Source organism: Cydia pomonella, chromosome 9 (genome assembly GCF_033807575.1).
Source record: "Cydia pomonella isolate Wapato2018A chromosome 9, ilCydPomo1, whole genome shotgun sequence".
Taxonomy (NCBI): Eukaryota; Metazoa; Arthropoda; class Insecta; order Lepidoptera; family Tortricidae; genus Cydia; species Cydia pomonella.
Genome location: NC_084711.1, coordinates 10,613,811 through 10,634,761, shown reverse-complemented (window position 1 = coordinate 10,634,761; position 20,951 = coordinate 10,613,811). Strand labels below are relative to the sequence as shown.

Genomic DNA, 20,951 nt, shown 5'->3' with positions numbered 1-20,951 from the left:
CATAGAAAACATCCATGTCTCAGGAACAAATATGTGCTCATCCCACTTCTGAAATATTATAAATATATCCCATTGCTCTAATTATAAAATGGAAGTGCCTCTTTAACTTTGCTCAACCCGTTACCATCAATATGTCGTCTCTTTGACTTCCACAATCAAAGTGAACGAGTCTGTACAACACTCTCCTTAGCTTTCGCTTACCCCTACCACTTCTTAACTAACGTGTTGCCAGGTAAGTCATGAAACATTACCGATTACTCTCACATTAATTTAGGTATTTTCGGAATGTTGCCAACGTAAAATTCATATTTGCTTACACTATTTAGTATTATTATTAAGAAATCATGACATTATATTTGTCGTATAATGACGACCGGTCTGGCCTAGTGGGTAGTGACCATGCCTATGAAGCCGATGGTCCAGGGTTCAAAATGTTCAAATCCTGGTAAGGGCATTTATTTGTGTGATGAGCACGGATATTTGAAGACCGGTTTTGCCTAGTGGGTAGTAGTGACCCTGCCTACGAAGCTGATGGTCCCAGGTTCAAATCCTCGTACAAGGGCATTTATTCGTGTGATCAGCATGGATATTTGTTCCTGAGTCATGGGCGTTTTCTATGTATTTAAGTATTTATAAATATTTTTATATTATATATATCGTTGTCTAAGTACCCTCAATACAAGCCTTATTGAGCTTACTGTGGGACTTAGCCAATTTGTTGTGTTATAGTTATATAATGTAATGGATTGAAATTTAATTTGAATTTATTGTGTAATGTAATATTGAAATCTAAATTGACATTATTGTGTATCTTTAGCGATAAGGTATTATAAAACTTCGAATGTAATTTTTTTTAGGAAAAAATAAGTGTCAGCCGATGTAACAAAACACGTGCTAATTTTTTTTTCCTGCTCTCAAACATATAAGTACTCAAACCAGCCATTAACTAGCATGTTGCTTGAGCATCACTTTCTATAGGAGTTAGAAGATTTAGTAATTTTTTAGTACTGTGGAGGACAAAAGGTTGAGTTTGAGCAGCTAAAAAAAAATACGTGTCTGTTATTTTAGTCTACTCTATAACATATATAAATATAAATCAAATCGGAACCGGACAGTTGGGTACCTTTCCTTGTTAGTCAATTTGTGTAAGAATGTCCTTAATATAAAAAAAAAATGGTGTACAGCGCCATCTATCGGTAAAATGTCTAACTTGCGCGTATGTAATGCAATTTAATATAATTTCATAGAAATTTCAAGTGTAATAAACACGTGAAGTTTTAACCAAATTGCAAACTGAATTCGGAGATGTTTTTTGTTAATAAAAAAAAAGTTACCAAGATAGAGGTCCGATTATATTTTTCCTGTAAAATTTATAGTAATGTTAATATTATGTAAAAATTTCATAATTTTTCTTCGGTAACCTTCGGAGATAAAGGGGGGGAGGGGTTTCACATTTTCCTCCATAAATCTTTTTTTTTTCACTACGAAAAAAAGAAAAAAGTTTATAATGTACAATTTGAACTCTTTTAAATGATACCCCACTTAACCTAGTCAGTCACTAGACTTTGAATTTTTGCCCCCTCTTCATATTGGGTGTTTTCCATAGTTAATAAAAATAAAATACAAAAATAATACTTTCAATGTATCTAGTTTAGCGTTGTTCATAATTACTCCAAATTTCAAATCGAGTTATTTAGCGTTGTGACAGACAGACAGACGGACAGAGTCACCCCATAAGGGTTCCTTTTGTACCTTTTTGGTACGGAACCCTAAAAATGAAATGACCAATCGCCTTTTATACAATGTTTCCTTGTTTTGTGACAGCATGGCAGCCGTGAGGTGGCACCTCTCAACGCTGCTAGTGACACTGGTCCTGGTCTTTGGTGTGGCTGAACACAACTTCCGGCAGAACCACCGACCGTTGTCGGTGGAACCGTATATTACAGACGAGGAAGTATGGCACCATTAATTTGAATCATTCTAAATCTGCAAAGTTCATGTAGGGTCAAGGCCGAAACAGTGGCTTAGTCGCCCAAATATCACCTCTCTCGTATTGATCTTTGGTTGAGTGAGCCACTGTACCTGGCGGTTTGACCTTACTTAGCAGGAAATTGTAACTTTCAATCGCGGGGAATCATTGAACTTCGAATTTAAAAAGGATTTGGTTTCAGAACGCTTTCATCATGTACTTATTTGTTAACGTGTATTATAGCTGACTACTTTACTCTTTGTATTAAGTATATAACATATCATAAAATTCTTAAGCTTGTGTTAAAAAATCAGCTCCCTAATTTTCAAAAAATTATCATTTCATTTATTTATTTCAACATAAACTTACATTGCATCACCAAAACGTTTACTTGAGAGTTTTACATATACATTATTTATATCAAAGACATTAATAAGTATATTAAGAAACAAAAATAAATAAATAAACAATCATCATCAATGTTTCCCCGAGATTCAAAGTAGTAAAGTTTACGGTATCTTAATATTTAGTGGCCCTACTTAACATATTTTAACGTTACCGAAATAACAATTATGATCAGATCCAATGAACATTCATCGCATCTTTTAGCATCAATAAATATAGGTAGGTACCTATATAGGTAGCAATAAATATAGGTAGGTACCTATATTTACGCCTAGGTATAGGTATACACGAGTAGGTATTTTTTCAACCGTGAGCTAGGTACTTTTACTTTAGAAATGGAACCAACCTCAGAATTACAAAAATATTGGTTGTTACAACAGAAATGCTAATTGCAGAAACTTGCCAACAAGTTTGAAAAGGACTCGGGAGTTTCTGGAAATTTCGTAATAAAAAGCTCGAGCAAACGAACGTTCAAAACAAGTTCCGTAAACACTTATTTAAATTGTATATTTGTGACCACGGCCAGCAAAACGTCCCACTTTGTCGCTTGTCATAAGGACACCTTGTGACTAGCCATATGCCTATTTCGTAATATTAGCCTTGGTTTTATATTAAAACACATAGAAAATAATGGAAAACTATAGTCCTATTCGTTTGCATCCTCATTCATGATTTCACTCCGTATTCTAACAATTACAACTTAAAGGACACGTTTCCGTATTTTACCACTTGTGATTTCGATTAAATACATAACACTCAGTAAATTTTCATTTTTATTTGTTTTAAAATGCTGCGTAGAATGGTAATAATGAATTGAAGTTAACCTAGGATAAATGCATAATTTTTGGTGTAATAAAGAACAAATACTTACTAACTTAATAATAAACGTGAAATATTACAATACAGACGTTATTTTCAGAACACAAAACTATAATACCTGAAATTAAATAATAATGTTAGCATATTCATGCTTGACAGGTTTTGGAACGTTCCCTTTTTATCATTGTTTTGGTCTACTTAAACTGACTACTAAGCAAATGCTGTCGTTGGGTGCGTAAAATACATTGTATGCGTGACCAACATAATGTGCGTAAATGTCATTGAAATTATCACCGTCTTTCTATGAACCGCGTGAGCGAAAGAGACACAGATGATAATCGGCGCTAGCGTGAACGCTATTGTATAGAGCGTACGCATTGGTAAACAGGACGGAACTTAGGACCTTCTTCCTTGAATCAAACGCAGTCAGGTGCCGCGAGGCGAACAACCTCTTCTCTGATTTTGATGTCCTTTTACATCTAAGCTAAAATGACGTCATTAATCGTCGCCTGTCGCTGTTATGTCGCCATTATGTCGCTAATCGCCGTCATGTCGCTAGTCACCAATATGTCGCCGTTATGTCGCTAATATATCGCCGTTATGTCGCCAATATGTCGCTAGTCGCCGTTATGTCGCTATTATGTCGCCGTTATGTCGCTATTGTGTGGCCAATATGTCGCTATTATGCCGCTAGTCGCCGTTATGTCGCTAGTCGCCAATGTGTCGCCGTTATGTCGCTATTATGTCGCCAATATGTCGCTACTAAAGAGTATAAAAGGCCCGGAAAGTACGGTGGGGAGGCATTCATTCTTCGACCATCGGACTAGCAGTATCTCTGGCTTTGGGTAAGTGAAGTTTCTCTACTATTCTTTCTATTTGTTTGTGTTTGCTGGGAATTATCCTGGTAAATTTAAACTTGTAAAATGTGTCTGTGTCTGTTTTTGTAATGCTATGGTGGAGATACTTTACTTCCCTATTTGTGTTACTATTATTGTGAAGTTTGCTACACTGTGTCTTTCTAAGTGCCGTTGCGCTATGCAGGGACAATACCGTTGCATATTCGGGACTTGGAATCGTGTCTCTAGTTTAATTTTACGGGAAGAAATTTTCGTAATGTCAAGCTTAGATGGTGTCTAAGGGAACTTCATTTTTATGTTTATTTGATTTTTAATGATTTTTGTTAATAAATTTAACTTTGTTATTTTACTACCTTTCTATGGGGTCAGTTTGTTATTTTATAAAGCCAGAGCGCTGTTTCGACTAACAGTTTGTACGTCTAAGCGACTTCTCCCTAACGGTGCCAAACTGAAGCCGTTTAGAAATCTTTTGCTCCAAGTTGAGTTGCCTTGGCGTCTCTTCTTTACCAACATAGGAGCCGAACATACTCTCCTTAGTCTCAAGGTCCAGCTGTTAGATGAACGCGAGGGCATCACGTGCGTGCCATTGGGAGTGATCCCTGCTCGCTGAAGTCTACAGTAATTGAGGCTAGGTCGTATTATATCCATTTATATATTTCGGTACTCTGGCTCATGCTGGTGCTGGTTATGGGGAGAGCTTCTGTCGTGATTGATAACAAACACAAATAAAGTTTTAGTCATGGCAGGGTATCCCATGTGACTGGTGCGGAGGTGTGTGCTAGTGTGCTGATTACCTATAGACGTGCTAGGGCGTGTGGGCGGAGCCTATACCCTTATCCGCGACATTGCTCTTACCTTGTAGTTTAATATATAATTATTTTCTTTCTACTCATAAGGTATCAGTACCTGGGCGACCGAGCCTTGCTCGGTTATAACTATTTATTGTAATATGGTGGTGTATAGGTGATAATCATAACTACCGTAAAACCACCCAACTATAGTCCAATACTGCAACTATGGTCCATAAGTTCAAAAGGAAATTAAGTATCTATACCAATGTTCCTTGTGGTTTACTCCTAGTTTTACCTTCCATTTATAAACATACTTTGCCTTAGAACTACAAAAATATAGTAAAATACACACCTGAACGAGAAAGAATGAGTTTATTTGTGGACCATACTACCATAGTTGGGAGCTTTGGACTATAGTTGGGTGGTTTTACGGTACATTTTTTTACTAAATTAAACTTGTCTAAAACAATAAAAATTTAAAAATTATATATAAACTTGAACATATAAAAAAAACATAAGTTAGCCACCGGGCGAGATTCGAACCCGTAACACTCGTTTCTAGCCATCCGCGTCTTAACCCGCTGGACCAGACGGACAGTGGCCGCTAACACGAAATTAGCGACTATATTCTGCGTCGAAAGAAAAACGTATGAAAACTCGAAAACTTGCGTTTTCCCAAACATAAGACTAATCTAAATCGATTGTATACCCCCAAAAACCCCCATATACCAAATTTCAGCGAAATCGTAAGAGCCGTTTCCGAGATCACAGAAATATATTATACAAGAATTGCTCGTTTAAAGGTATAAGATATTTAATATAAAAACCGGCCAAGAGCATGTCGGGCCACGCTCAGTGTAGGGTTCCGTAGTTACTCTTCCGTCACAATAAGCTAAACTGGAGCTTAAAGTATAGTAAATTGTTAACCAAGGGATGAAACGGTACCTTTCACGCGAGTTAAACAAATAGGCAAATTTGCATAATCAGTACCTAATTAAATAAGTCTTTTTACTATGAAGGGGAAACTTTGCGATAACTTAAAAACAGCTAAACTGATCATGTCCGCTATAGTTTTCATTTAATGTCTTTCTTAAGCTCTACTACCACGATTTTTTTCATATTTTTTGGACCTATGGTTCAAAAGTTAGAGGGGGGGGGGGGATACTTTTTCTTTCGGAGCGATTATCTCCGAATATATTCACTTAATCAAAAAATGTTTTTTTGAAGACCCATATTAGTTTTGAAAGACCTTTGCAACGATACCCCATACTGTAGGGTTGAAGCAGAAAAAAAAATTCACCCCCACTTTACGTGTAGGGGAGGTACCCTAAAAAAAATTAAATTTTTAGATTTTATTGTACGACTTTGTCGGCTTTATTGATTTATATATCCATGCCGAATTTCAGCTTTCTAGCACTAACGACCACGGAGCAAAGCCTGGGACAGACAGACGGACATGGCGAAACTATAAGGGTTCCTAGTTGACTACGGAACCCTAAAAAATGGCTTACAATAACTTAGTTGTACGATGTTTTGCTGGAGGTGGAATCTTAACAATATCCTTTAAATTATTTCCTATTACCTTAATAAGTTATTTAGTACAGTAAATATCTGATCCTTAACATCTAGGTAATAAATAATTAGGTACAATCACGAGTCCAAGATTTAGTTGTTTCTCATTAAAGAATTAGGGTTGCGCGGTTCACTTCGAGGGGTTCTAACCTTTAACTAGACCAGTGGTGGGCAAAGTACGGCCCGCGCAAGGGTTCCATCCGGCCCGCCGCCGGTCCTTCGAAATAATTAGTATATGGCTCGCGACATAACGGTTTCAAATCAAAATACATTTATTCTGCAGTTCTGGCCCTCCTTGGATTTTTTTCAAATTTTCTGGCCCTCCGTGAAAAAAGTTTGACCACCACTGAACTAGACGATCACTTGGCCAAATTATTGTTGGGGTAAGATTTTAGGGCTAATTTTAAAAGTGGGGTTGTTTACGAATAAGTAGAGTATTTTATTAGGTCTGGGGTTTATTTAGAGGGGTAGGTTGGGTTCGTTTGGCTTAAGGTTAGAGTGTAGGTTGAGGAAGTTACAACCTTGACAGGTCATTCGTATAAAGGTACAAGCCAATCTCGTCCTAATAGCAAGCAACAAAGCGGGGCGTTTTATAGTATATTTATAATACTAGTCCATGACATTATCCGAATTCTATGTGGTAAAATTAGCTATTTCCGAAAATTTCCCTTGGTAGATCCATCGGCATTTGGTATATGGTACTTGGTTTTGCAATCTGAATCCGTTGCCTAGAATTATCCGGGAGGGTGTTAGGGAGGGAACTTTGAGGCAGAATTTTTGGGTAGATAAACTTCATAGGGATTCATATATAAAAATATTATTTGCAGTACATCCGTCATATCCATTCCATGATCGACGCATACAGAGGAGACATCGGCGGAAGATTCATCATAGAGACCAACGCCCTCATCGACACCAAATACCGGACGTGGAAACGAAACGCGGACATGATCAACTCGCTCCTAGCTCTCCCGAAGGGCCTGAACGATGCTGGACGCTAAATACCTCGCACTGCCTTGGCTTTTATTTTAAATACAAAGAACCGTGATTATCATTTAATTCGAATATTTTATTTAATGTTAGGGACTTTTCGTGTTTAATACGACTGAAAAAAATATTTACAGTACATATGGTGCTACTTTAGCACTAGTGCGAAAATTAGCATATTACGTTACTGTGTCGAACATTTAAAGGGCCATATGTACTGTAAAACGTTGTACGATACATGTGCGAATAGGTAATTCCTATTTTTCGCACTTGTATCGTAATGCACTATTATAAAATGAATGTTAAAGGTACGTGATGAAAACGTCAGTTCTATAAACTATTTAATGAGTAGTATCCTATTTCACTGGCGTTTTAACGATTATGTGAGAAAATTTGGATGTAAATAATAAAACATTGTTGTCAAAACACTTTATATTGTACCATATTTTATTTATAAGTCTAATTAGACTAAAACTATTCTATTGTTACCATAATGTTAAGGTATACCATTAACAGATATAATAGCAAAAAGTATTAACCCTATTTACACAATATTATATTTCAACTAAAAAGTGAATTTATTCAGTGTAAAGAATGATTGGTTTCTCTACTACATTGATAAGCCATCTCACAGAATTTAAACTGGCCACATTTACATCAAAATTTAACTGTAATGCAAAAATATCGATCTATGTATATACATCTGCTATGACACCAAGTGTTTGACTAATTTATATCGTTAAAGATACCACTACGTATTATACATACACATTTTATAAGTACATGTGGTTATTTGTTTTACCCATGTTTGCACAAAATGCTAAACATGCTAATGTTAAATAAAGCATTTATTAACATTTCTCTCGACTATTTTACCCGGACACAACATCTAATCTCGTGCGGGACAAATAATACTACCGGGAAATCTGATAACAAATATCATACAAAAGATGAAGACCTTATCACTAGCGAGGTAAGCAAAAATAAGCATCTTTGTGCTAAACATCAACAAATAATACAACAAACGATTCGTTTAGTAAATGCGTCACCAGACAGTTTATCATGCATTGGTTCGGGATATATTTCAAAACATCAGAGTACAATTTAAAATTTGAATCCCAACAGTGGCCACGAATGTCAACTCCGGGCTTGTAAAACGTATCACATAGAACGGCAGTTTCTGTAGTAGAGCGGATGACCACACGGCGGCCGACAGCAACAGCAACGAACGTCACCGAGTTTAGGTGCGCGCGGGCCGCTAGAACTTGAGCGAGAAGCCGGGCGCGACGTTGAGCGAGCGCGCGGGCTGCACGCGGAAGCCGAGCGCCTCGTCGGAGTCGGCGCGCGCGTACTGCGCGTAGGCCGCGCCGCCCGCCGGCGGCCGCGGGCTGTGCGTGCTGCGGCTCTTGCCCTCCGACTTGGCGGGCCACGTCGGGAACATCGCCGGGTCGATGGCCACCGGTTGCTCCTGCAATGTTACTTACTTATTACACTCGATCTCAAACATCATCATTATCTTTAACTAGGCACTATTTGCGTTCGATATAGAAATAAGATTTTGGCAAAAATTTATTTTTGGTACAAGCTTTTATCGCTGACTGTACCTTTCTTTCTACAGGCAACTAATACACATCGAGACGATTCTAAAAACCCCAAGCACCATTAGGTTGCGTTGTTTTATCACAGAGTTCTCATGGCGACTTCCTCTCTACATCATCAGATTGGCTCGATGGTACCACAATATTGCATTGTCACCTGACTTACATATGTATGCATAATATCAGCTCAATCGGAAACCGGGAAGTGGGTCAAATTTAACTTCCAAGATTTGACCCACACATACATTCTAACAGGGCAAGTCAAATTAAAGCTTGTAACAAGTAACCGTCAAAAATATTTTTGCCGACTGCACTTTCTCTTTTTTGTATGTCTATCAAGTACTTCTGGAAACCTTTCAAATGAGCCTAAATTCAATGTGTTTACGTTATCCCATCGAAGCGTTCCTTTGGCTACCTTCTGACTGCATCAACAGATCAGCTCCATGTTAGCATACTATTGCATTGTCATTGGAAATACGGAAGTATACCAGGAAGTGGTTCAAATTTAAGTTACAAGATTTGAAGCACATATATTATACATATGTAGATTTATACAAAGAAGATACGCGGTGAAGCTAAATAAAAGTGTGTAAAAATATAAATTAAATCAACTTTCATACTAAACAATTCGGCCGATTTATAACACAATATTTTCAAAGCTATTTATTACTTAAAGTCGGAATATCTAAATTTACTCCTCTTTTACACTCTATTTTAATATGAGTAAGGAATGTGTTTATTCGTCATCAACGGAAAAAATATTTTAAGCAATCAAAAAAGATATAGCCATCTATAAAATGAGGATCAAAGAGGAAGGCTTGTAGTAGCATTACCAGTTTATAACTCAGCCTCTGGCTCAGTCGGTCCAATAGGCAACTTTGGAGTTACGGGAGTGGTGACAAATAACGTCACGGTAACTTCACGCTACCTACCACAAGCTACACACGAAATGAGATTGATTTGACAACAACGACGATATCTAATAAGTAATAACCGTTACGTGAATATTAGATTACTTTCACTTCTAAAAATAAACCGAACCGATTGTTTACAATAAGTAATTTTATTCTTTCACTAATTCAGAATCATCGAATTAAAAATATACACGTCCAAAAATTCTGCTTACTCTTTTTAAAAACCGACGAATGATAGTTTTTGTATTATATTTATCACACAAATGTTATAACAATAGAGATGGTGTCAACTCACCTGAAAGTATTTATGCTCCAACGCGGCATCGGCGGTGATCCTCCTGGCGGGGTTGTAGGTGAGCAGCGCCTGCAGCAGCGACAGGCCGGTCTCGGAGAGCAGGTCGGCGCCCACGCGCTGGCGCAGGCCGCCGGCCGGGTGCTCCGCGAACGTCATCTTCTGCACCGCCGGCAGCTCGCTGTAGCCCGGCCACACCAGCTCCGACGGGGTGCCCAGGTCCTGGTGGTTATTTAATGTCGACTTAGTATCAGACATCGATATTTTTTATTTTATACTAAGAATTAGGTATTATTAATTATAAAAGACTAACTAACTAACTGCTTTGGCTCAGCGATCCAAAAAGAATCTTGGCCTCCGAAACGAGAGAACGCCACCTGTCCCGATCCAGCACGGTTTCCTGCCATGAATTGGCATTCAGCCGACGCAGGTCCGCCTCCACGACATCACACCAGCTTAATTTTAATAATTTTGTACTCTTACTGAGAAGCCTGGACACCAATACTTTATGGAGGGCTGCACTACATCGTAGTGCGTTTTGAATGCGGAGTGCAACCTCCTCCTCCCGGGTGTTTGTATCGGTGACTGTACATCCGAGGTAGCGGAACTTCTCAACACCCTGATAGACGGTACCCTCCACATGAAGGCTGTCACGGCGAACTCGCGTGTTTTTGTACCGTTTCATGTGAAGGTATTCGGTTTTTGCTTGATTGATCCTGAGACCTATCTTGGTTGCTTCCTACTCGAGGACCTTTACCGCCTCAACCACCTCTTCACGGCGTTCCCCTAACAAAGCAAGGTCATCCGCGTACCCAATCACCTTGTGCCTCCCACCCAGCTCTACTCCTATGTCAAGGGTTATCACGTTGGGGACGACATGCTCTAGAGCCAGGTTGAAGAGTACAGGCGACAGGGCATCACCCTGCTTTAGGCCGGTTATTACCGCGAATTCGTCCGTCAGTTCTCCCCCAACTCTAACTCTCATCCTGCTCTCCTTGGTTGCCGTGGCGATCAATGAAACTAGTTTTTTAGGGATGCCAAAATTAATGAGGATGGAATATAGAGCCCGCTGACCCACACTGTCGTAGGTGTCGTGTATTATAAAAGAACTATATTTTATAAGTCGGTACTTTATTTTACGGGTAATGTGGAATCTTTATTATTTTTTTATTGCGTCTTACTGTGTATGCTTTACAAATAAAATTATAAATACAGATTAAATAAATGATATAAATAAGATATCTTATTACAAAAACACTTTACTTTTAGTTCTTACTGTTTGGTCGGTTGCTTATTGGCTTTATTGGGTTGGATGGAACAAATGAAAAATAGTACATTGTGCAACGCGAGGGGTAAGTGATATTTTGCAAACGAGGCTTTAGATCAGGGGTTTCCAAACCCCGGCCCGCGAGGTTACAATCCGGCCCGCGGACACCCTATACGACAGCCCACGTTACTGCCCGCGGGAGGTTGCCAACAGACTCCAGGGGTTCAGCATTCAATGAGAGTGGAACTGTTCCTAACAGCAACTAATAACTTGAAGACCCCTGCTTTAGATGATTAGACTCGAGTTTGCAATATTCTTACCACCGGAGTTACACACAATGTTTTTTATCACACTTGCGAAGAAAAAACTAAATTTTAAGCGAAATAATTCTAAAATACGGTGACATTTCAAACATTCGTCCGCCATATTGTCATTCTTGAACAGGTTAGGCATCGAAGGCACAGACCTATCCGGCATTAATTAAATAATAAAGGTCAATGTATTAGTCAAACCAGTGGCGTGCCACTCGACCTTTCTGACGCTCTCGGATCAGAATTGCTCCGAGCAGGGCCCGTACTTTTCATGCTGTTGACGAAAATATGACGTAATTTGACACACATGAAGTTTTTTTACAACACTACAAATTTAGATAACTTACTTATTGACGCGTAGAAAAATAAATACTTGTTAGGTGAAATATGCTGTTAAAAATCAAAAATATGTATTATTTAATAAATCAATAATCTATTAATTAGTTGAGTGACGATAAGATGAAAGCCAGTTAGACGTTTCTGTTCTGATTGTCAAGTATATGTATCAGTTAACTAAAGAGGTTGACAAATGATGAATTATTCATCATCACAGGCCTTGGCGTCTATGCAGACGATTTAAGCATTGCTGTTTAGACAACAGTTTTGGTGACTGTGGAGGCCGATGTGTGAGCGGCACGACCTCCCACATTTTTGGCAGAGAAAGCTCATGCCACCTGAGGTTCCAGTCCCGGTTTGCTTTCTGCGACACCTTCTGCTATCTAATGTATTGGCCAGGCTTGGTCGCATAGTCTTCTCCCCTCCACAACACGTTTGCGCCATCCATCACGGTCTTCAGCTAAGGTTTCCCAGGTATGGTGGTCGATTTCAAATGCTGACATGCCTCGCTTAACTCAGTCTAAAGCGCAGCATCGGTCTTCCAACGTTCCATTTAGCATACGCAACTGCACCAAGCAAGACACATCGAGGTATTCTAGAGGGTTCCATCCGATGCACATGCCCCAGCCACCGCAAGCGCCTGTTTGAGAAGAGCTGCTACGAATATACTAATTGGAATCATACTCTATGTAGCGTGACGTCATTTTTCTGTCAACGGCATGAAATGTACGGGCCCTGACTCCGAGCAATAATTATGGCACAACTTGACGTCCCTTTGCGAGCACAAACACAGAAATTGCATACATTAGAAAGGGACAACATGATTCGTCCCTGAATTGCTGTCAAACTTCGATTTTGTAGGAAGTGTCATATCTGTACGGTAGTACTATTGTTTATTCTGTGGTAAAACTCATTTATACCTACTTGGTTCGTATGAATTAAAGACACAATTTAAAAAAAAGCTTTAACTCCCGGGAGTTACTAGATTTTTTCCACGATCCATAACTCCCGCGGGAACAATACATGCCTTTGTCCTTCAGTACACCTGCATGAAACAAGATCTTATTCGAGCCAGTGTGATGAAAAACAAAGAACCAAATCTAAGTAGTCAGAGCCGCAGACGCTTTTGAAATAACTATTGTGTCGACGTCGGCGTCCGCATGAGATATAGAAAAGCTAACCTTAAAAATTCGATTCAACTGGTCCACTTCGGACTTTCCAGGAAACAGCGGATTCATGGTAATAAACTCAGCGAAGATGCAGCCCACACTCCACATGTCGATAGGCGTGGAGTACTCCTTGCCGCACAGCAGCAGCTCGGGCGCGCGGTACCACAGCGTCACGACTATGGGCGTGTACTGGCGCAGCGGCGAGCCGTACTCGCGGGCTAGACCGAAGTCACCCACCTGTATATAATAATATGGCGTTAAGTTTTAATTCGGTAACAATGACCTAGTTACCCAAAAAATCTGCAGGCATATGTTACTTTAATATGATTCAAAAAGAAATGTTAAAGATTGCGCCAGTTGTTTGCGCAAGAAAATATGACTATTCGTCAGCCAATTATACGGATTATGTGTTTGACGCTATCGTTAGTAGGAACTTTAATGATATCATTAGATTCGACGACCAGTTTGGCCTAGTGGGTAGTGACCCTGCCTACGAAGCCGATGGTCCCGGGTTCAAATCCTGGTAAGGGCATTTATTCGTGTGATGAGCATGGATATTTGTTCCTGAGTCATGGGTGTTTTCTATGTATTTAAGTATTTATAAATATTTATATATTATATATATCGTTGTCTAAATACCCTCAACACAAGCCTTATTGAGCTTACTGTGGGACTTAGTCAGTTTGTGTACTAATTTTTTTTTTTAATTAGATTTACTTGAGTCTTGACACTCAACGAATTTATTTATTATAGTCTAGCAGATAAACTCTAGTAGACCAGTATAACGTACCTTTAGTATTCCCTTGTGTGAAAGAAGAAGATTGCTAGTCTTGAGATCCCTGTGCAATATCCAGTTATCGTGAAGGTGGTGAACAGCTTTCAGTAATTGAGTCATCAGACATTTTACTTCCCCTGGAAGAGAAAAACGTGGTTTGTTAATGTTTTCATTACATGCATGATTGATGACAATGACGACATGTTCAGACACGTGTAATGGTTGACAATTAAAAATATAATGTAAATGTAAACTCACATTTATCAACAAACGTTTGCAACTCTCAGTGAGCCATCACTTAAAGTCCGAAAAATTTTGCAAAAAGAGCGAACAAGCGACAGATACTACTTACGCCAGCGATGAAAATAAGCCCTTGAGGGGGTAAAAGGATGGCTTACCAGGTAAAAACACCTGCTTCTTTCCCCTCATTGTTTCCATAAGACTTTTCAGATCATGCTCCACGTAGTCCATGACGATGAAGATCTTGTCCATATTGGAGCCCACTACGATCTCCCTCACGGTGACTATATTCGGATGTTGGCCCTGCAACAAGCAAATGGAGCGTGTCGCTTGTTAGTTAAAATAGGGCGCACTTTGCTGTTCGCCATGACGGCGAGACCCCACATTAAGAGACATTTACCCCCAGGCGCTCAAGAGACGAACTTTCCACCACATACGCTTCAGGATCTCCATTGCAGTGACAATGACACATTGATCGAGGGACCGTACCTTTATGCAGTAATTTAATTGTACATCCCTCATGTCACTGCCTTAGTTACACTAAAACAGCTTTGCTTGACGAACCTGCTTTACTGTGGTGATGACCCATGGGATTATCACAGTATACCGCGTTGGATAATAATAATAGTGGCAGGTAGATAACATGACAGAAGTGTCTTCACTACTATATCCATCAAGAATTGCTATCACAATGAGAATTAAAATATTTTAATTATCAGAATTCAATAGAAAAGCTTATATACTAATATTTCAGAAAAACATGGTGTGAGTCTAAAATATTCGAATAACTGTCCATCATGTCAGTATTATTAAGAATGGATAGTGGCCAAGCCTCAAAAACATTATTTCGTCAGGTAACAACTAAAATTCTGTAATTACTACCACAATTTCAGAACCACAATAAGATAGTAACAAAACAAGGTTGATTCGTTTATTTATTTTTATGCAATTAGTGAGTTTTAGTTAACGCCTGACGATTTGATAGTTTACATTACATTCCTACTACCTACAAGCAGCATGTGGGATAATAATCTGGTCTTTGACAGTCTGGCCTCTTATCCTAAGTAAATAAAAAAACGTATCTTTATCTTATCGTAATAAAGTCAACAGTTCAGAGGCTCTACTTCGAAAAACATACGTTTTTCACGGTAGGACCTCAGAACCACAACTTTTATTGCGTACATAACTACGTAGCAAACATTTTACTAGGTTCATTTATTAGCCGTATTTTTGTTCTCAAAATCAAAAACCAAGCAAGTATGCAATAATACATTGTGCAACGAGGGGGGGTAAGTGAAATCCTGGACACGAGGGTGGTAATTCCCGACAGCCGCAGGCTGGAGGGAATTAAAGACCCGAGTTTGCAATATTCTTACCGCCGGAGTTACACACAATGTTTTTCATCACACTTGCGAAGAAAAAACTAAATTTTAAGCGAAATAATTCTTAAATACGGTGACATATCAAACATTCGTCCGCTATTTTGTAATTTCTTGGCAGGTGAGGCATCGAAGGCATAGACCTATTCGGCATTCAGCCACGATTGAAAATTGTGTAAAAATATTTTAATCGGCTGTTAAATTAATCAAATTAAATAATTTTAATCATAATTTCATAAAAAATAAAACATTAAACGTCAGTATTTTAAAAGTAAAACTCATTTATGCTACTTGGTTTGTATGAATAAGTGACATAATTAAAGAAAAAGCAATAACTCCCTAGGGAGTTATAGCTTTTGTTTTCCAATCCATGACTCCCGCGGGAACAAAATAGGCCTTTGTCCTTCAGCACACCTGCATGAAATAAGATTTTTTTTCGAGCAAGTGTGATGAAAATGATTTTAATTCTCATACAACGCCGCATGCCTCATCAGTGTTGTATAGGGCCTTACTGAGATTGCACTGATATTTTTAACTTTATACCCGGAAATTTGACTTTACAAGCACTAAACAATGAAAGCATAATGAAAGCTTTCATATGGATAGTAAAGTATACTCCACTAATGTTTTAATTCACTCGAAAATATCCATCGGGCTCACTGGATAGTATTGTACTTTAATAGCTACATATACCTAAACATCTTTATTATTTATACTGCCGTTGTTATTTTGTGGCTGTGGCAGATGTCAGTAGGCTTAGCACTTTTTTCGCTATATTGTGCTAAGCCTACACCAAAGTCAGCCACAAGACCAGCCAACGGGTATAGCCGGGTAAGCTTGGTCAAACTCCCTTAGCGAAAAAAATAATTTCCTTTTACCGGATTATTAACCTATTATATATATGTAGTGCTTGAACCAAAAATTAAGCCTCGAATGCTTCAGGTATTAAAAAAATGCAAAAAAAGAAAAACCACTTTTATTTTATTACAGCCAAAGTACTAATTCGATTTTTTGTAATTTGGGTATGTTGTATATACAATTAAGGTGGTTTCCTGAAAAAAAAAAATGAATTATCTCTTGAAAAAAATAGTAAACAATTGAGTTGAAAAATTCCAAAAAAATTAAAAAAAATACGTGCGAGATTGCGACTGTTATCAAATTTACATATTTCATGCAGAATTTAATAATGTTTAACATTCGAGTTTTCAGTTTTAATTTTTTTTTAAATATATTTTAAAAATTATTAAAGTCTACATTAAATATGTAAATTTGATAACTGTTTAAATTTGTAATTCAATATCTTTTTTTTTTTCAGAAACCTTAATTGTATATATAACATACCCAAATTACAAAGAAATCGAATTAGTACTTTGGCTGTAATAAAATAAAAATGTTTATTCCTTGTTTTGCTTTTTTTTTACACCTGAAGCATTTGAGGCTTAATTTTTGGTGAAAGCACTACATATATATCGCTTAATAATCCATTAAAAGGAAATTATTTTTTTCGCTAAGGGCAGTTTGGCCATGCTTACCCGGCTATACCCTTTAAATAGCAATAGCAGAAAAATGAGTTTACCGTCGCATGCGGCGACATGGAGTTCATTCTTCTTAAAAAAAAATTATGGACCTGTGAAAATAACATTCCTAATACTCAAACATATTTTGGATTCTCGAGAGTAGATCCTTATATAATTCGATAGTTCGTCAATTGCATTATGGATATATTACATAGTAAATTTTAGTAGAAGCGGTGGTGGCCGAGTGGATATGACGTCCGACTTTCAATTCGGAGGTCACGGGTTCAAATCCTGGCTCGTACCAATGAGTTTTTCGGAACTTATGTACGAAATATCATTTGATATTTACCACTAGCATTTCGGTGAAGAAAAACATCGTGAGGAAACCTGCATACATTTGCGAAGAAATTCAAAGGTGTATGTGAAGTCCCCAATCCGGGCTTTGCGCTAGCGTGGGGACTGTAGCCCCAGCCATCTCGCGCACGAGAGGAGGCCTGTGCCCAGCAGTGGGACACGTATACACCGTGTTTTTTTTTTATTTGCTTTAATTTCGAGGGTGCACTCTTGAGCTTAAATTAAGTAACTTTCTCAAAGACACCGATATTCTAATTACCTCCATTTCGGAGATAATCAATCATTAATTTTTATCTTATAAGGCCCTTACGAGCGTGTACACTTGCCTTAGGGCCTGTTTACTTATTGATTAGTGTTTAGTGCGAGTTCATACATTTACTACTAAACGTAAGTACTATCTCGGACGATCGACGTTCGAAATGACATTGATATGTCACAGTTTTCAATTGTTTGGTTGAGTTAAATGTAATGCCCGTGTTACAACAACGCTATATGCAACATTTAGTTACTTTTTATAAAAATAAAAATGGTAAAAAAATAACAAAAAAAATTTTTTTTTTTGCAAATTAACTATGCCATTTAGTTTCCTTAAACGTACTTACCAATACCCCGAAGTTAACGGAATTCAATAAAAACACGGTGTATAGGCTGAATTATCATTATTCATATAAATGAGGACTAACATTTATATGAATAATGATAATTTTGGACCTTAAGTAGCATGACGTTAAAAACGGACTCGATTAAGAAACGAAAAGACGACCAAATAATGTTAAAAAAAATCTGTTTGAAATAATTTTTCGAAGCATATGATAGCCTTCGAGAATTTGTAACTGAAAATCAAAATCAGGTGATACCAGTCCTACAAAAGTGACAGAGATTATTTTATAACTTAACTTTACACATAACATTTAATATACATATTGAAGTAAACATCTGCTCAATGGGACATTCTGTTTTTCGGACCATTATAATCGGTTTTTTTTATGATAGAGGAGGCAAACGAGCAGACGGATCGGCTGATGGTAAGCGATTACCGCCGCCCATGGACACCTGCAACACCAGAGGTCAACAACATCAGTCTTCACATTTAACGTATTTCGAGATTAAACTAAAAGTAAAACTAAATATTGCACCACATACAATAAACAATTCGAGCCGCAGTCAAGATATCAATGATTTATGTACAAACGCCAATCGAAAAGTTAAATGTATCGTGTTGACAGAAGCGTTCCATACCTACATTACTTCAGTTTCTACTTAGTCATAAGTTCTGTCACCAAGATTTTTACTGATAAAAAGTTATAGGTAACGATCCCTTATTATTTATCTTTATTTTAATATATGTGAATTGGGCTGACAAGATAGCGACTATACATGTTTTACCAAATGTACTTGTTCTAAGACAGTCAAATCTAAGCGTACTTAAGTACCCTACGTTTGAAGGGTGAACAGAAAACTAAATAAACAATTATTGTACCTACCTATTTTATTAATGTAAATTTTTTGTGAATTATAATTTTTCATAATCCATCAGCCGCGTATTCACTTCTAACGACATTCCCAAAGTAAACAAGTAATGTCGCGATCTAAATTTTAAACTAATTATATTACGTTTTGATCAGTATAAAACAAGGTTTTTAATCATGGGAAACTTTTTTTATTACAAGCTTTGTATTACATTTTATCAGTCAAAATATTTGTGACCGAATTTATGACCTGACTAAGTATAAACGACTGTCACTTGGCTAGATAGTATCTAGCTGTGTGTCTAATCTTTTATTATAAGATAAGACACACTGCGGCGTTAGCAAGATTGCGCCGCGACACTATCTCGCGCGAGAGATACATGCCCCTCTTCTTCAAAAGAACCGGGTCGCGTGCGAGATACTGTCGCGGCGAGCTCGAGCGACGGCCGTTGGTCAACTCAGCTGAAGAAGCTGTCAACCCATAGACAGCTGTCAAGCTTGTCATATAATTTTTACAAAAGTATGTAATGTACAACACTGGGATAGGGAAGAATCCCAATTATATGGTAACAGCAGTGGTATTTCGTGTGGGTAACTTGATGACTGCTTGATGCAGTGGTAATTTTTAAGTACAAATAAATAAATATTATAGGACATTCTTACACAGATTGACTTAGTTCCACAGTAAGCTCAAGAAGGCACAGTAAGTACAAAATATTACAAGAAAGCAACACGTGTTATTTTGCGGGCAATCAACATTGTCGGTTGTCGATAAGGGTAATTGTAACATTTTTATTGTGACCTTATAAGAACCGACAATATGTTACATTTTGCTTTATACATATATATTTCATAAATTCATGACAAACAATGGAGCTAACATATACGATGAGGGTAAAAGAAGCGTTTAAAGCTATTTAAAATTATTAAATTCTCATCCCTGTTTTCTAGCCCGAAAAGTAGAATGGCCCATTTAGTAAATGGTACAACACAATTTTGTTGAATCTGGAGAGTAAAATGTTTGTTACGTATATATCCCACGAAAAAATATATTTAATATTAAACAAGGAAACAAAAGCGATTTTTTTTCAGAACTCTGATGATTAAAATATTTAAATACAAATTAAGATAACAATGTAAATTATCTTACATTATACAAAAACAGTCCAGTGGGAGAATAGTTAACTTAATCTAGTATAAAGACGTAACAAATGATAAAAGTAATATTTCCGACACAAAGTTATTTTAAATGGCGATACAATGTCCAATACACGCATAGATGCATACTAATTATTGCATGATTCGTACATAAATGTAAGAAACCACACATTTTAATAATTTATACTAACATCACACACATTATTGATGCCACAAGCTGACACTGACATTTTTTATTGTAAACGTGACAAGAAAAATATAACATTGATAATATGTATACAATGCCGTGAATCACACTAGTCTGTAGATGGAGCTCCTAAGAACCCTTTCCCACGGCAACATACCATTTTTACATGTACGGTTTTCTGCAAGGGGATCCTTTACTCGTTTACATGTTTATATATACGAATGTTCACACGGGCATTCAGATTGCAGTATCAGGCAAAAAACCGCTTAGATGTGCCCAGTATGCTCATTTTCATTGCTGTACCGCAAAAAAAACTGGATGAAAACTAATTTTTGCGGGATTCAATAAAAACCGTCCCGCAGAACTGGACCTTAGTGGGAAAGGGCTCTAATTTTGACTGCATGCCTGTGCGTGTGACAACTAGTATTTGTTTTAAATAAAAAAGTTGGTCTGACTTAGCCGTTGCCTCGGGCAAAAAACTACAGTGAGCACAATACGTTTTAGGCATAGAAATTGAAAATTTTCTTTACTTGGCTCTGTACCCATATTTCAAATAACAAGGCTTCTTAAGTAATTCTATATATT

The 20,951-nt window shown here is 37.6% G+C and overlaps 1 protein-coding gene across 1 annotated transcript in view; it reads right to left on the bottom strand.

Moving 5' to 3' along the window:
• Positions 1 to 7,814: 7,814 nt before the first annotated feature.
• LOC133521322 (cyclin-dependent kinase 11B) overlaps positions 7,815 to 20,951 on the bottom strand; it is a 32,087-nt gene continuing 18,950 nt past the window's right edge. The window contains exons 8-12 of the mRNA XM_061856222.1: positions 14,461 to 14,605; positions 14,078 to 14,199; positions 13,300 to 13,524; positions 10,208 to 10,426; positions 7,815 to 8,868 (exon numbers count right to left, since the gene is read on the bottom strand). Coding sequence (XP_061712206.1) covers positions 8,659 to 8,868; positions 10,208 to 10,426; positions 13,300 to 13,524; positions 14,078 to 14,199; positions 14,461 to 14,605 — 921 coding nt within the window. The 3' untranslated portion in view covers positions 7,815 to 8,658. The remainder of the gene's footprint in view (positions 8,869 to 10,207; positions 10,427 to 13,299; positions 13,525 to 14,077; positions 14,200 to 14,460; positions 14,606 to 20,951) is intronic.